The sequence below is a fragment of the Heliconius melpomene genome, chromosome 21 (assembly GCF_056956725.1).
Source record: "Heliconius melpomene rosina isolate 202511_hmr_F chromosome 21, ASM5695672v1, whole genome shotgun sequence".
Classification (NCBI taxonomy): Eukaryota; Metazoa; Arthropoda; class Insecta; order Lepidoptera; family Nymphalidae; genus Heliconius; species Heliconius melpomene.
Genome location: NC_140409.1, coordinates 3,830,185 through 3,846,944, shown reverse-complemented (window position 1 = coordinate 3,846,944; position 16,760 = coordinate 3,830,185). Strand labels below are relative to the sequence as shown.

Here is a 16,760-nt window from a genome sequence, read left to right as displayed (position 1 = left end):
TTTTGTAAAGATTTTGAAGGTCTTGATGAGTTTTGTGGCTTGTAATAGTTGCCACGTAATGTATAATGTTAATGCTGCTCACTCAACAAGGATCACTTTGTTTTTAAGAAAATTAAAATAAGTATTTAATGTCTCTTTTACCTTTCTAGTTGATTCGACAGTAGAAAACTTCCAAATACTTTAAAAACTCTTCTAAAGTCGGTAATCCGTGTGGATTGTTTAATTATTCTATGTAAGACGTATACGACTATGAATCTAATTTTGACAAAATATGCACCATAAGTGGATGCCATGAGCTATCGATTATGCGAACGGCGAAATTGCGAACCTTTTACCACTCACTCTTGTTCAAATATATATATACTAGTGGACCCGGACGCGGCTACGCCTGCTTCAACTATAAGAATATTTAATCAATATATTCATGAAATTATTTTCAATTCTCAACAGAATTAGTAAGAAAATATAAGCTCAAATAATCAAAAAGAATAATAAGTAGATACACATTATTAGAAAAAATTATCTGAGTTATTGAAATGAACTAACAAAAGGATTAAAAGTAACTAAAGGATAGGTATTCTTAATATTAGAAAAAGTACCTAAAGTTTTCCGTACGTGCGTACATAGATATCGACTCTACGAAATAACTAAACATTTCTCTCTATTAAGTAGGATAAATTTAGCGGGCAATATCAAATAAAATAAGAAGAGAATCAAAGTGTATTTTAAATTAATTATAAACAACAAATAAAGTTCGAAAATGTATGAAAATTTATAAAACCGTCAACGTCATCTGCCCGTTCGCGTCGGTCATACTATGCCGCCCGCTAGGTGGCTAGGTCATTTGGAATCAGTGACATCTCCTTAATTATTTATTAGAATATTATACAGTAAACTATAATTTCAATCTAGATAAAATGCTAAAAGTGACTATTATATTTATTTTGATAAGGATGAATATCAAAACGTTGCGGTAGCGGTCGCGTAGCAACGACGGTTGTTATTAACATGGCAGAATAAATTGCATGTCAAATTAGAATGTACTTTAAAATATATTAGTATATATGTGTAATGTAATGTTATATAGCCTATAGCACTTCTGAAGAATGCAGCTTTCATACAAAACAAAAACAATGAAAATCGGACCAGTAGATCCAGAGATCTTAGCGTTCAAACAAACAAACAAACAAACAAACAAACAAACAAACAAACTCTTCCGCTTTATTATATTAGTATAGATATTATACTTCATTTTGGGTAAATCGAAAAATATTTATAGATTACAATATGAATAGTACAACCCGCACAATATGTAAATTTCATTAAATTAAATATAAAATAGATGCAATTTAACGCTTTAGGCACTATCATTATTCAAGCTGTATGCTCTATAAATAGACATATTTGTGTATAATAATGTGTTAATGACTGGCAATATCTCGTTTATATGTATCCAGATTGTTTAATAATTGAAACAATAGAAAATCAATTAGGTAATAGACATACTGATGTGAACATCAAAGCAGGGCAGGGAGTGGGAACCTAGTGTCAGGACACTCCGTTCCCCGCTCTCCACCGAATTCTTGAGGCATTGCTTGTTGCGTGGCGGAACTCAACGCCGCGCTTTGCCTTGTTACCAGAGCGAGGAAAAATTAAAATGTTAAATATTTAATTTCTTCGATTGAATCCACAACCTGTAGTGTTTACAATCAAAATAACATTTAATTTCTTGCTCCAAAGTAAAAGTGTTATCTTGAACGGAGCATAATGATGCTCCGTTCAAGATAAGTAAACTCGCAGACAGAGCGAGTTGACGGCTCCCGTTATCGGATTTGAAACTTTTCAAATAACCGACGGAGGAAGCGTAAAATAAATTAAGGTTCCCAAGTTATCCACTGCATCAACTTTTTCTCTCTCGCCCCAATTTCGTGCCTCCTCATCACTTGATTATTTCGGAGGACTTTCTTAACTAGGTAAAATTGAGGATGTTATAATTAGAACTTACGAGGTCTAAGTAATGACGTTGTGAGTGCGCAAAATTAAAAAATAATTTATTTAATTAATTTTATATATTTTAAGTTAATCTATTACTAATTCGGCTGTGTGATTGTATACGCGACCGGTTGTGGATTCGATTCCATCGTAAATTTATATTTTCATTTATTCACTCTGATGTCGAGGCAAAGAGCGGCGTTGAGTTCCGCCACTTAACACACAACGCGTTCATAGTACTGCGGAAAATATAGAACGAAGTGTCTTAACACAATGTTTCTTCTGTCTACCTGAGAAGATCTAAGAAGCTGATTTGATTCTTATATTTTATATAATTTAGTATAATTAGACAATTTTTTTATTGCATTTTATGCCTCACGGTGTAGCTAAACGCCAAGGTCTCTCCCATCCCATGTTTTTTAAGTGGACTGGATTTCCGAAGGTCGAGCTCTCCCTTACGTCTTTTACCACTCACTCTTGCTCCATATATCTTTTCTACCCCTCATTCTAGCACGTGCCTGAGTACATTCTTCACTCTCACTCTCACTCTCTCACTATCTCGAGTACAGGGAGCAATGGCAATCTTAAAATAAGACACTTAAAATACAAACTTTCGTAGGCCATAGAATTTGACAATCAAGGGAAACGCGTCATTTGTCCGAAGTTATTTTTTATTATTGTTCATTATAGAATCGTCTCACGCATCTTATCGATACAGTTCTGAATTCATTCAACTTTGGAAACTCGGCCAAAAGTCGTTGAGTGGTTTCGATGTACCGTACACAAATATAATAATTATGTAACAAAAAACATGTACCTAATGCTTAAAGTTACATTACTTTTATCAATATATGGAATCACTATCACGAATACAATACAGAGATAAAATGAAAATATCTATATATATAAAATCGAAAGGTCACTCACTCATCACGAAATCTCAGAAACTACGTGTGCTAGGAATCTCAAATTTTGCATAGGAGTTATTTATAGGACGTAGGTGCTCGCTAAGACGGGAATTTGCAATATTCGACTTCTAAGGGGTTGTTTTTGGGGTCGAAAGTTTGTATGAAACTTCGTTACTACAAATGCTTAGAGTCTCAAATTTTGCATAGACGTCACTAGGACGTAGTCATGGAGACAGAAATTAATAATAACATAGTTCACGCGGGTGAAACCGCGAGCGGGCCGCTAGTTAATCTATATATATAAAATCGAAAGGTCACTCACTCATCACGAAATCTCAGAAAATACATGTGCTAGGAATCTCAAATTTTGCATAGGAGTTACTTACAGGACGTAGGTGCTCGCTAAGACGGGAATTTGCAATATTCGGTTTCTAAGGAGTTGTTTTTGGGGTCGAAAGTCTGTATGAAACTTTGTTACTACAAATGCTAGGAGTCTCAAATTTTGCATAGACGTCACTAGGACGTAGTCATGGAGACAGAAATTAATAATAACATAGTTCACGCGGGTGAAACCGCGAGCGGGCCGCTAGTATATAATAATTCATATCCCCGAGTGGGAATCGAACCCACAACAGTCACACCTTTGGTACCCCTGTACCAAGACGGTGGCTCTACACTACAATACAACGCTAGTAATACAAATTAAACAATTTATAATATTGCCAATACCAAAAGCAATTAACTTCTTCACTTAATATATAAGGTTATTGCATATTTCTTTCGATATTACTCAAAAAGCAGCAGATAAAAGGGCTAGCGTATTTATCGTTTAATATAAACATGTGGTCCGTTTGTATTTTACCAAACGTGTCCGCGACAGAAAGATTCAAGGAGGGAAATGAAAAATACATAATACCTATATTATTTATATATGTGAGTGGGGATTATGTATGTTACAATTTAAATTGTAATTAAAAATACAATCGGCATTATAATTAACGTATTACTATACAAAATATAGCATGCTCCGTTTTATAATGTAAAATACATAATTATAATATTTTGAAAATTAAATACCACTATTGTTTATTTTGTTGGTGATTAGATATTTAATATTTTCATATCTGTGATAGAGGCAATGTGCGGTGTTGAGGTCCGCTCGAGAATTCAACAAAAAATGGGGAACCGAAATGTCTTCATGGCAACGGAGTATCTTAACACTAGGTTCCCAAGTTTCCTCTGCCTGTTCTGCTATGTGAAAATTATGTGAAGAACAGAGTGAAGATAAATGAAAAAAAAATGTGTTACTATTAACTTTCACATTATGTATTTAAATACCAAAATAATCTTTCACAAAAAATAAAATTTAAACAAGCAAATATGTTCATAGACAGAATTTATAAAACATTTACTTTTATTTTGGTGACATGCAGTTAACCACGAGAGTCTATTGAAAAATATTTATTATAAAATCAAAGCTCAATTTAACTTAGTTTCGGTTTTTAGCAACGTGAATATTCAATTTTTAATTGCAATTTTCATCATCTGGTGCAGCCAAACAGCACAGTAAAACCAAAAGTTAGTTGATACTGAATAGTTGTTTTGAGATTTTTCTTTTTTTTTCAGAGTAGTCAGGGGGAGTCTAGTGTTAAGACACTCCGCTTCCCACTTTCCGGCAAATTTTAGAGGTATTCTGTGCTCATTGACAGAACTCAACACCGCGCATTTATTTCCCCGAATGGGAATCGAACCCATAGTTTGTTGCGTTTACGGTCACACACTTGTGCCCTTGCGCTACGCCTGGCCTCTATTTCTGAGATAATATAAATATTCTAATAATAAAGTTAACTTAAAGTCTTTCTTACTTCTCGTTATTTTATATTTTTTTATATACAGGGTGTCCCAGGAGTCAACGATAAAACGAAACCAGGTGATAGACCAAGTCGTGACAGCTATGAAAAAAATATAAAAAAAAATCTTTGTCATGTATTTTTCATATTATATTGATTTTAAAAAATATCGGAAAAACCGACACCTGTGATGGTTTTTCAAGTCCCAGGACTACAAATATTACTCTTTCTTCATTTTTTTTTCTGTAATGTAATCATGGATAACCCTTCTATGAATTACAGTTTAAGATTTAAACATACCTGCATCAGTTTTCAATAAAATGTGGTGTTTTTGCCAAACATTAAATTCAAAATATTTACTACACCCAACTTTAACCGACTGTACTATAAAAAAAAATGTACTACACTGTTTTTGCAAGTAACTTTAAAAGTTGGCGCATTTAATCTGGATTCCGAAATGGTACGACACTTGCTGGGTTACTTCTTTGTTGAAGAGAGAAAAATCAAAATACACGATAATCGGGATGACGTTCAGCTTTTTGGTATCTTTTCCGAGCATTCTAGCTGCAGCATTTGCGTTACATAACCATTCTCCATGAATGAAATGCATATTGGCAATGTGTCAAAGACCGAGTATATGGCCTGCGAGATCCCGGACTCGAGCACTGTCCTTATAAGTCCTGGGCCAGCCCCTAAGTTGGAAAAGTTCAGGTACCTTGAATCCGTCATGCACGAGTCTGAAGGCATCGATCACGATCTCTATAAGACGGATAAGAGTTTGGACGGTATCCTGCGATCACAGACCACACCAGTGACCCCCCGCCACTTAGCCCAGCCAACGCTTATCCGACTTAGGGGCTGGCCCAGGACTTATAAGGACAGTGCTCGAGTCCGGGGTCTCGCAGGCCATAAACTCGGTCTTTGACACATTGCCAATATGCATTTCATTCATGGAGAATGGGTATGTAACGCAAATGCTGCAGCTAGAATGTATCGGAAAAGATACCAAAAAACTGAACGTCATCCCGATTATCGTGTATTTTGATTTTTCTCTCTTCAACAAAGAAGTAACCCAGCAAGTGTCGTACCATTTCGGAATCCAGATTAAATGCGCCAACTTTTAAAGTTACTTGCAAAAACAGTGTAGTACATTTTTTTTATAGTACAGTCGGTTAAAGTTGGGTGTAGTAAATATTTTGAATTTAATGTTTGGCAAAAACACCACATTTTATTGAAAACTGATGCAGGTATGTTTAAATCTTAAACTGTAATTCATAGAAGGGTTATCCATGATTACATTACAGAAAAAAAAATGAAGAAAGAGTAATATTTGTAGTCCTGGGACTTGAAAAACCATCACAGGGTGTCGGTTTTTCCGATATTTTTTAAAATCAATATAATATTAAAAATACATAACAAAGATTTTTTTTTATATTTTTCTCATAACTGTCACGACTTGGTCTATCACCTGGTTTCGTTTTATCGTTGACTCCTGGGACACCCTGTATATGCTGGGCAACACAACTTAGTGTTAATGACACTTAATTTTCATTTATATAAGCATCGAACCCACAACCGTTGTACAGATTGTGCGCAAAGATCACACACCCAATGCATTTCTACTGGTATTGATTATTTAAAACTTATATTATAAAATCGACTATAAATCAGATCAGCTTCACGCTGTATCCCGCACACAGCAGGGTTAGGCAGAGGGTTCCGAAGAATTTTGCAGGCTGTGCGGCCAGACAACAGTGTGACATCTAAAATCGATAATAATTTGAAAATTCACCTCAATTAATAATATGATTATTAAAAATATTTAGCTATCTAAAAAACATGAATAGCTGGGTCTATTTAGTGTTTAAACGCTCTAGTGTTGAAGTAACAATAAGCTTACGAGAATTAGCTGAGCTCGGGCGCGGCTATAATAACTATTACGAAAGCTATTTGTGCCAACAAAGGGACGTGTACACTGTGTGTGTCAAATATTATAAAAATTAGGACTATTTCATATTAGCCTTTTTCCTTTAAATATATGTTAGACTTAACATACATTAATATAATTATAAAACGTAACTATATGATATTAACCTTTAATTATTTTTTATTTATTTTACTTATTTACATTCATGTTTAAATCGTAGCACCCTGCTAGGGATAAAGCAGAGAGAAAGGGCGTAACGCGTGTTTGTGTTTTCGAGGGTCCACCGACGTGGACCCTCGCCACGCCTCTGTCCCCACTCACTTTTCCTTCTTAAATCTTTTTTGCTATTCTCTCATCGCTCATTCTCTTGACGTGCCCAAACCACCTGAGCAAGTTGTTTCACATTCTCCTCGTGGCATCCCTGCTAGTACCTGGCATCACATGTGCGGCTTCGGTCAGCTAAACTGACTTCGCATATTATCCTACGAATACGTCGCATGTCCACTGCATTGTGTACCGATAAACGTTCAACTGACGTTTTGTCGCCCCATCAATGCAGCTAAGCACTCTATCTTTCCTCTTACTCGTATGGAGGTTAAAAACATTAATCTTCTATAATTAATAATACTTTGAAAAAAAAAATTTTATCAAAAAGAAAAAAAAAAACAGACTGTCTAAGAGAACAATAAGCCCAATAGTTCATTAGAATTAACATTCGGGACCTATTTAAATTTTGCGGGTCTCCTAGGGATGATTTAATTGATTGATGAATTGTAAGGTCCCTTAAGGTAAGGGTATAGTTATCAATAATTTTTTATTTGTATTATGGAAATGATAATCATGATATATCTTTTCGAACCTTTTGCGTTGGGCCCTTTAATTTGATACCCATATTGTGTTTATCGAAAAAAAAAAAGATTTTTTTTCACTAAGTACAACAGAGTTAAACAGCAATAATTTTTTTAACGTCACATATCCAATATTAGGCTACTACGACAAATCAAACGAGACCTCAATTATGTAAATCCGTTCAGCGGTTCTGTAGTCATGAGGTAATACATACATACAAGATACGCGCGTAAAACATAACCCTACCTTTGCAGTCGGGTAAAAAATTAGGTAGATAACGTTAATATTCGAATGAATCGATGATTAGAATCGGCGAATCGATGAATTATTTGGATATGAATGTAAATTTATTTGTATATGCAAAATTATTCTCGTACTGTTTAACTCATCATTTTTATCCAACCTATCTACGGTTTATCATGTTATTTATTGTTATTATAATAATAACAAAAATGACAAAATAAGCTTTGAATTTTGAAACTATTTATAAAGTTAATTTGCAATTATATTAGTAGTGGATTGATGATTGAATATTTCGCTTTTATTTAGGTGTTCATCCAGCGAACTGAAAGGTAAACATGAAACTCTTTCTTAAATAACAACAAACATATTTTAACTGCCTAAATAAGTACTACATATAAACAATATCGAATTAACATAATATTATTCATGACTCTTGCGGCATTGGATTCCGCCAATCAACACGCAATGCCTCGAAAATTTGGCGTAAAGTGAGTAACGGCGTGACTTAACACTAGGTTCCCCCCTCAGCGTGAAGGTGGCAAAAAAAATATTAAAAACGATGGCCGTAAATATAACATCAATAGTATTTATTTTCATAATACAACCGTTAGCTACAACGAGCGTGGGTCTAATTTCAAGAGGACCTCTCGGAGGTTCCCTTTACTTAACAGATCGTACATTTTACATTCAAACAGTAGCTAGTCGCGCAAACTCACAATGCCTTTATTCGACCTCGTGTTGGGCGGAATTTTCGTTCACACCCATTCGTACGCGTTATTGGCTGTAAATTCTTCACTTTATTACTTTCGAGCACAGCTTTATTATGACTGATTATTGACGTTTGATTTCTGTACTAAAATAGAAGAATATTACTTATCGAGTGTACAAATATTAGTACTTTCAAGGATTATATTTCTATCGTTGCACCTTATTTGTGTTACCGTATCTCTTATTTAGTACAACAACGACGTAATTACCATAAAAAAAACCAAATCAAATATATTATGGATCGACCATTTATAAACATTTCTTACGTTTCCATTAATAATTAGAAAATTTATATTTTGCGTAAAATTGGAACACACAAACTTTTACATTAATAATATTAATAGGAAGTGGTACTTACGTGTAAATTCTCAAATCTGTGTGTATCGCATACGGCGCGTATGGGGGCGGGGCACCTCTCGACGCACTGGTGACAGCAGTTTTCATCTTCTTCAACCATGTCATTATTGGTCGCGCACCCTCCACCTGCTGGATCGTTACGTGAATCTGAACAGAGAAAAAAAAAATTTTTAGTTCGTTCATGTCTATTTCATTAGTTTTTCTCTTAACTATTAATTATTTTTTAAAAGAATGCTTAATCAATTTGTTTTAATTTCTATATGCTATTGAAACGTGATGGAAATATTATTAAAAAAAACCGCTGCTAAAACCAAAGTAGATAATATGAAGAGTATAATAAAGAAGAATGCGAAATATATAGATATCGATATCGATTAGTCATTAAGATAGTTTGCTTAAATTTTTATCATTAAAAATGCATAATATTTTAAAAAAAATATATAAACTAAAAAAAATGCACTCATAGTATATCTGCCTATTCCGTTATTCTATATAGGCTATAAGTATATTAGGTTATAAGTACATTTTTATAGCCTAACGTTGCAGACCGCATCTAATAAGGTAGAAGGAGGAGAGGAGATAATCTAGTGTTAACACACTCCCCACGCATCGCCCGCAACTTTATTTTATCACCAGAGCCAGAAAATAAAAATAATTCCCCTAATGGGAATCGAACCACAACTGTGTGCATTCACAGGCCCTGCCGTTCCGCCACACCACTCATTAAGTTACGTTACTTTTATTTCTACATTACTATTTTTAATAAAACATCGAATATCATTAACATCGCAAAACAACAGCATCTACTTTAAGAAAAATAACTCCTGTTTTCCTATAAGAAAATCAAGAAAATTATTATAGCAAAAAATAAGGAAAGATAAACACCGAGCGAAGCTGTAATGCAAACGAGGCTAAAGTTGATACATACAAATCTCAAGGCGTATGAAACGTGAAAAATGATAAAATATTCTTCCACCTGTTGTGGAACGACCTGTAATTACGTACTACGGTGGGCGGACTTACGTTATTTTATTACTTGGTAATAAGGTTAGTTGTGATGCTTGTAAGGCGCGAATATAGACAGTTATTTAGAAAAAAACGTTTTTGAAATACTACAATCGACTTAAATAAGAGAAATAAGTGAAAATAAATATAATCTAGTGAAGCAGGGAAGCGAGCATTAAATAACTATATTAAATTACAACAGCAGTGTAGGTAGAGGAGACTTAGTGTTATGACACCCCACTTATTCCATTTTGTTAGTTGCCAGAGCGAAGAAATGAAAATATAAATATAAATAAATATTTCATTTCTTTGAGTGGAGATCGAACCCACAATCAGTCGCGTTTACAATCACTCACTTATGCTTCAAAAATACATATTTTTTTCGACTAAAATCTACGGCTTAGATTAGGGAGTCAAAATCAGAAGATCATTAAATAACTATACGACTATATTAAATATACGTAACAAAAAACGTAATCCTATCCAACCTACATCAATAAATTTTACATGTCAATCATTCGGCCTTTTAAAACAGAACCCTGAAATAAAATTAAGGGAAATGAGACGAGGCATCTACCTGTTACTCAACTGAGTAACAGGTAGAAAAGCTGAGCAGCAGGAAATAAAAGAGGGACATAAAATGGTTTATTTGGTTCTTAACCGAGTGATCATGGGGCCCCCTCACTAGGACGAGTTTACGGCGTTTAACGACGTGCTGGTATCTTTTAGTACGAGAGCAGCAGTTAAATATATTTGTCAAGTTTTGGCCTTGTTTATTTCACCATGAGAGTTGCGTTAGTGGTGTAGGTACTTTTTATACTGAATACGTTTCATTTCACGTTATAAGATGTTTTTATATATTTTTCAGTCATTATAAATTATAATTTTTCTTATTATATAATAAATTATAAATTTTACTAAAATTAATGAATTTGAAGTGTGAAATTGAGAGTTTTATGTGTAAAAGGACGAATTTAGTGTACACTTACAAAATATAATGCAAAAGAAAACAGAGCAATTATTTTTGTCACGCTTTATCAGAGAAACACAAAAAAAAATATTATACAAACATATTAAAAAAATAAATAATGAAAATAATAGCAAGCTAAATATAAGAACTTCGACATCAACAATAATATAAGTCATTTTCACGTTTTCATTTCCTCAAAGGTGAATAAAGCGTCTGAAGTGTCACGCACTATGATTGACGTGACAAAACAGCGAGGGCTGTTCTCCCCAATCGATACAACATTTTATTTGCTTCCCACCATTTCCGTTTTCTATTTCCATGGAAAATTTTGACGTTAACACGTCAAAACAAACGCGAGATTGCAAAATCTGGCCATTATTAAAGCCATTCGCGACAGGTTGTAGGTTCAATTCCTATTCGAGGAAATTAAACATTTAATATTCTCAGTTTCTCGCTCTAGTAACGAGGCTAAGCGCGGTTGAGTTCTGCCACTCAACATGTAATGCCTCTAGAATTCGGCGGAAAATGTCGTTCTCAGATTCCCTCTGCCTACTCTGCTAAAAGCTAAACAAAAAACATAATACCTAATGGAACATATATCATATATTTTTATTACGTTATAGAATTTGATTGACATGTAAATATTTGTCATAATAAAACTTGGTTATACCTGAATCTGGTGATACTTCATTCATGATACGGTGTCGCCGAGCTGGTTTGATGGCGGAGCGAGGAGTTGAATAGTGGAAATCTATAGCATGTGTAGTAGGTACTTGTTGCAGAAAAGCGTGATATTACAATTCTGAAGATATTTTGCAAAATGTTTTTAAATTATATAAACCCGAATAATAGTTTTTTTTATGACATTAAATGGTTTAAAATGCGGACGCTGACAAATGTAGCGCATTCGTAAGTGACAACAGTTAAATATAATTTTTTACTTTCATATTACTAATGTTGTAGGAAATCAAAAAGTAAGAAAATAAAATAAATCAGTAAATAAATAAATCAGCTTTACGATGTATCCCGTACAAAGCAGGGTCGACAGAAGGAACCTAGTGTTAAGACGAGGTATTGCATGCTGAGTGGCATTGCAACGTCGGGATTGTGCTTTGGTGCTAGAGCGAAGAAATGAAAATATTAATAAATAATTTAAATATTATTAAATAATAATACATATTGAGGCCGTCATGGCACAGCAGCACGACGGTATGACTGTAACGCGACGGTTGTGGGTTCGATCCCCACTCGACGAAGTGAAATATTTATTTACGTTTATATTTCCATTTCTTCCATCTGGTGTCGAGGTAAAGCGCGGCGTTGAGTTCTGCCACTCAACACGCAATGCCTCCAGAATTCGGCAGAAAGTGGGGAACGGAGTGTCTTAACACTAGGTTCTCTCTGCCTACCCTGTTGTATGAGGGATACAGCGGGAAGCTTAAAAAGAAAATTATTGCATAATACTAGATTAAGTTAAATTATAGGTATAGGTATTGTATATGTGTACCTAATTCAGAAGGGTATTCGGTATACACGTCTTCACTGAAACTCGTTTTATCTCTGACTGGACTTATTACTTATTAGGCAACGCCGACGCCACTGCATGCACACACACACACACACACACACACATAATATAATATATACATAAGTACACAAACACTAATATAATTGTGTCCCTACAGTAGCCCTGCTCATGACAAAAAATATTTATTTTCCCAACTTAGAAAAAAATAACATGTTTGTGTTATTTTTTTACACACATAAAAAAACTAAGTTCATATATATTTATGTACATAAACACGTGTTCAATGAAATATTTTTAAGACTGAATTTCTAATTTTATAAAAATCAGTGCCGATTGAAAAAAAATCGATACAAACTTTCAATCCTTATTTCATCCCTTTAGGGTTAACATTTTTCAAAATACCTTCTTAGTGGATGTCCAGATTAGGAAAATAAACAACTGTCTAAATTTCACGTTTCTACCATCAGTGGTTACGGCTGTGCGTAGAAACAGGTACATGTCCTTTTATATATATAGATACAACAATTAAGCGTAGGCGTCTGTAAAATGCGAAATGTTTGGTGGTTGGAACCGTATCGACCTTGACCACCTTGACCACCGGTGACAAACTAACAAATCATGCTTCCTTGACTATGGTCAACACAACAATACCAGAGCTACGACAATAAGTATAATTTCTAAGTAATTCACTAAAATATAGTAAAAATAAAATAGTGTGTGTGAACTAAAAAAATAATGCTAAAGTTTTAAAGTATTTAAATACGCTTCAAATTCTATAAAAATCTTATTCATATAATAATAAAATTCATTGAAAAATGCATTCATAGAACATTCCTAATATTGTGCTACCATACTCCTATGTCTGTTGACCAAGCAAAACATAGGGCTCTTAGATAACGCGGGCATATCGTATTGCTTTAGGAATTTAATGATTAATAGAAGGGTTTTGCTTATTCAAATTTAAACTACCATTGTTATAATAATTACATTTAGTATATAAATTATTATTTTTAGAAATGTCTGTGTCAATAGTGCAAGCTGGTTTGAGCAACTTCTATATTCATAGATAGTATCGTATAGGGATAGATAGGCCAATTTGTTTTTGTTTAACTTTTTACTGGTTTTGATGCTGGGATGACTAATATTCTAAATAATTATAAAGGTAAATATGGACTTATTTTATTATTAGAAATTTCACAATATACTTATCGCAGGTAGGAAGAGTCATTTGTTTAAACTGTAACCTGCAATCAGATACTTTCAAAGCTTGCATTAGGTACATGTCGGCGGACAGTTTGTCAGCTAATTCTGCGAAATCGAGTACCGTCGGGTGCCTTATCGTTTAAATTCTATATACAGCATCCGCTGCCGTATTATAAGTACCTTTAATATGCCGAAATGCAAAATTCACTGATATAAGAACTTGGACTTTCTTTATCACTATTAATTTTGGTAAAAACATATTGTAATGGTTTGTGATCTGAAAAAAAAAATAGTTAACTTTCGACCCTCTATTAAATACTTGAAATGTCTGACGGCTGTAAATACTGTAAATATATCCTTTTATAAATATAGATTAGGCACATGCACATACACATACTAGTATATAATAATATAATATAAAAGATAAGTACGCAAACACTAATATAATAGTGTCACGTCACTTGTCAGTACGCATAACAGAATATTTCAATTTCATTCAATATTCTCGGCATCGGTAACTCTATTCACTCGGTATATTAATAAAGTGACTTGAGGATCTCAATTATGTAGCTTTAAGCTGTAAAGCGTGTTTCGGTTAGGATAATCCGTATTGCATTACTTTTCTTGTTCACAAATTAATTTATATACCTATAGTATAATATTATGTATGAATCAGTTTCACGCTCTATCCCGCACACAGCAGGGTAGGCATACAAAATGTTAAAACACTTCCCGTTGACGTTTCCACACTTTTTGTCGAATTTTTCAAGCATTTTGAGTGGTGGAACTTAACGCCGGGCTTTTGCCTTAGTGCTAGAGTGAAGATGAAATATTAAAGAATAACAATTCATTCCCTCGAATTGGTATCGAATCCACAACCCTTCGCGCCGCGATGGTTTCATAATGTATGAATTTAATATACTATTATTTTTTAATTGAATTTTACATTACATAATTTCTTTGTAGGTATTACAAATACAATAAGTAAGTAATATATTTTTTAATATAGTTGTTTTATTTTATTGTTTGAACCAGACCAGCGTGTTATATAGCACCCGATATCACAAGAGTAATAATTATTTTATATAATAATGTGTTCATCTAATGCCAGGATGCCAGTCGTGCCGCAGGGGTACAAGCGTGCGACTGTAAAAGCGACAGATTTTGGGCTCGAGGCCCCTAACTCAAGTTAAAGTTCATTTTTTCGCTCTGGCAAACAGCGGAGTTAAGTTCCACCGCACTCCTAGCGCTTTGGTTCAGCGTGAAACTAACAAAATGTGTTAAACGCAATACAATATCAACTAGGAACGAGATAGGGTGAATGGTGGGCGGTGATTAAGGAGTTTTTACACATTTTATGAAAATAAATATTTCTCTCACGAGGAATGCTTTTAGAACCATATAAACGAATAACAGTGCAGTTCCGTAGGCCTATGTTATTATAATACGTTGTGGATGTTCCCCCTACTTGCTTGGCTGGGCTTGTGAAGTTGTCAGCTGGTTAAAGGATCGCAATTTTACACGTTTATCATATTCTGTTGAATACAGTTCGTGGAAGGCGGTCGTGGTGCAGTGGGTTCGATTCCCGGAATAAATTATTATTTATTAATAATATTTCATTTTTTTGCCTTGGCGCCAAGGTAAATGCCCGGCGTTGAACTCCGCCACTCAATATTCAAAGCTTCCAAAAAATCGGCAGAAAGTGAGGAACAGAGAGTGTTAATACTATAATTCCTCTGCCAACCCTGCTACATGCGGGATGCAGCGTGGAGCTGATCCTATTGATACAGTTCGTGAATTCGGGGCTTATCCATATATATAAAAGGACTTGTCCTCACTGACTGAGGTAAGACGCACGCACAGCCGAAACCGCTGATGGTGGAAATGTTAAATTTGGACAAAAGTTTACTTTCGTAATCTGGACATCCACTAAGAAGGGATTTTGAAAAATTTTAATCCTAAAGGGGTGAAATAGGGGTTCAAAGTTTGTATGGAAAAAAATTTAAATCGGCACCGATTTTTATAAAATTTAAAATTTAGATTTTTAAAAGTATTTAATTGAATATGTGTTTCATCGTTTTCTAGAATTCATACCCTAAGGGTGCAAATAAGGGGTTGAAAGTTTGTATGGAAAAATCTTTAAATCGCCACTGATTTTTATAAAATTTGAAATTTAGACTCTTAAAAATATTTCATTGAACACATGTTTGATGGGTTACTAGAATTCACCCTTAAATACGCAAGCGAAGCTGCGCGCGTCCGCTAGTATTTTATATGTGAGATAAGAACATAAGGTGTAATTTAGATTTATTACTTTTATAAGCTTTTGTATTTCATATCAGAAATTTACTCGACTACATCGTACTTCTGGACAAGCGAGGTTGTTTAATTAAAGTAGTTATATGAATTCTAGAACTAGACTTTACTTCATTGAAATTGTAATATTGTGCAAATCTACATATATAATTGAAATTGAGATCAATTAAAAGTCCCAAACCTACTATTTTAGAATAAATTATTATACACTAATCGTCGTCCGCAACTTTGTTTGCCACTTTAAGATGTCAATCGTAAACTCTCTTTTTTTCCTTCTCCTTTTTCCAGTAGACTACTGCTACTAACTTATAGTTGAAATAATATCTAATTTCGAGAAATCGTCTCCTAGTGCCTACACCCACCTACATACATATATCCCTATGGTATATACCAATTTTCATTTTCCAAGTCCAGTTATTAAACTTGTGAGTTGTATATTAAACTAAGCTCAAATCATTCTATAAAATATGAATAATTAGACATAAATATTTATGCAAAATACAATATCGACTAATAATTTATATAAATCTATTCTTATTTTTGAGGATTTTGCACATCATAGAAACGATTTACGCGATGAGAGCGGAGTTATTTACGATAATTATTTTCACTGAGAGTGATTCATATGGGACTATATTAAAAATTCCTTACCGCGTGATTTATTATTACGTACAATAATAGTAGCAAATAAATTGAATAATTCTTGATTAATGTATATAAAAAATGAATTTCAGCATTTTTTGACCTAATTAATGTATGTAGTGTTTTTGTTTAAGTTCACGCTGTATCCCGCACATAACATATAGTATAAGTAGAGGGAACCTAGGAACCTTGTATTAAGACA

The 16,760-nt window shown here is 33.9% G+C and overlaps 1 protein-coding gene and 1 long non-coding RNA gene across 2 annotated transcripts in view; one reads left to right on the top strand and one right to left on the bottom strand.

The window, feature by feature from the left end:
- The window catches only part of LOC146526888 (uncharacterized), a 210,024-nt gene that overhangs the window by 62,898 nt on the left and 130,366 nt on the right, over positions 1 to 16,760 (top strand). The window lies entirely within an intron of this gene.
- LOC146526889 (adenylate cyclase type 6) overlaps positions 1 to 16,760 on the bottom strand; it is a 176,806-nt gene that overhangs the window by 56,704 nt on the left and 103,342 nt on the right. Inside the window, exon 5 of the mRNA XM_085206495.1 lies at positions 8,896 to 9,041. Coding sequence (XP_085062621.1) covers positions 8,896 to 9,041 — 146 coding nt within the window. The remainder of the gene's footprint in view (positions 1 to 8,895; positions 9,042 to 16,760) is intronic.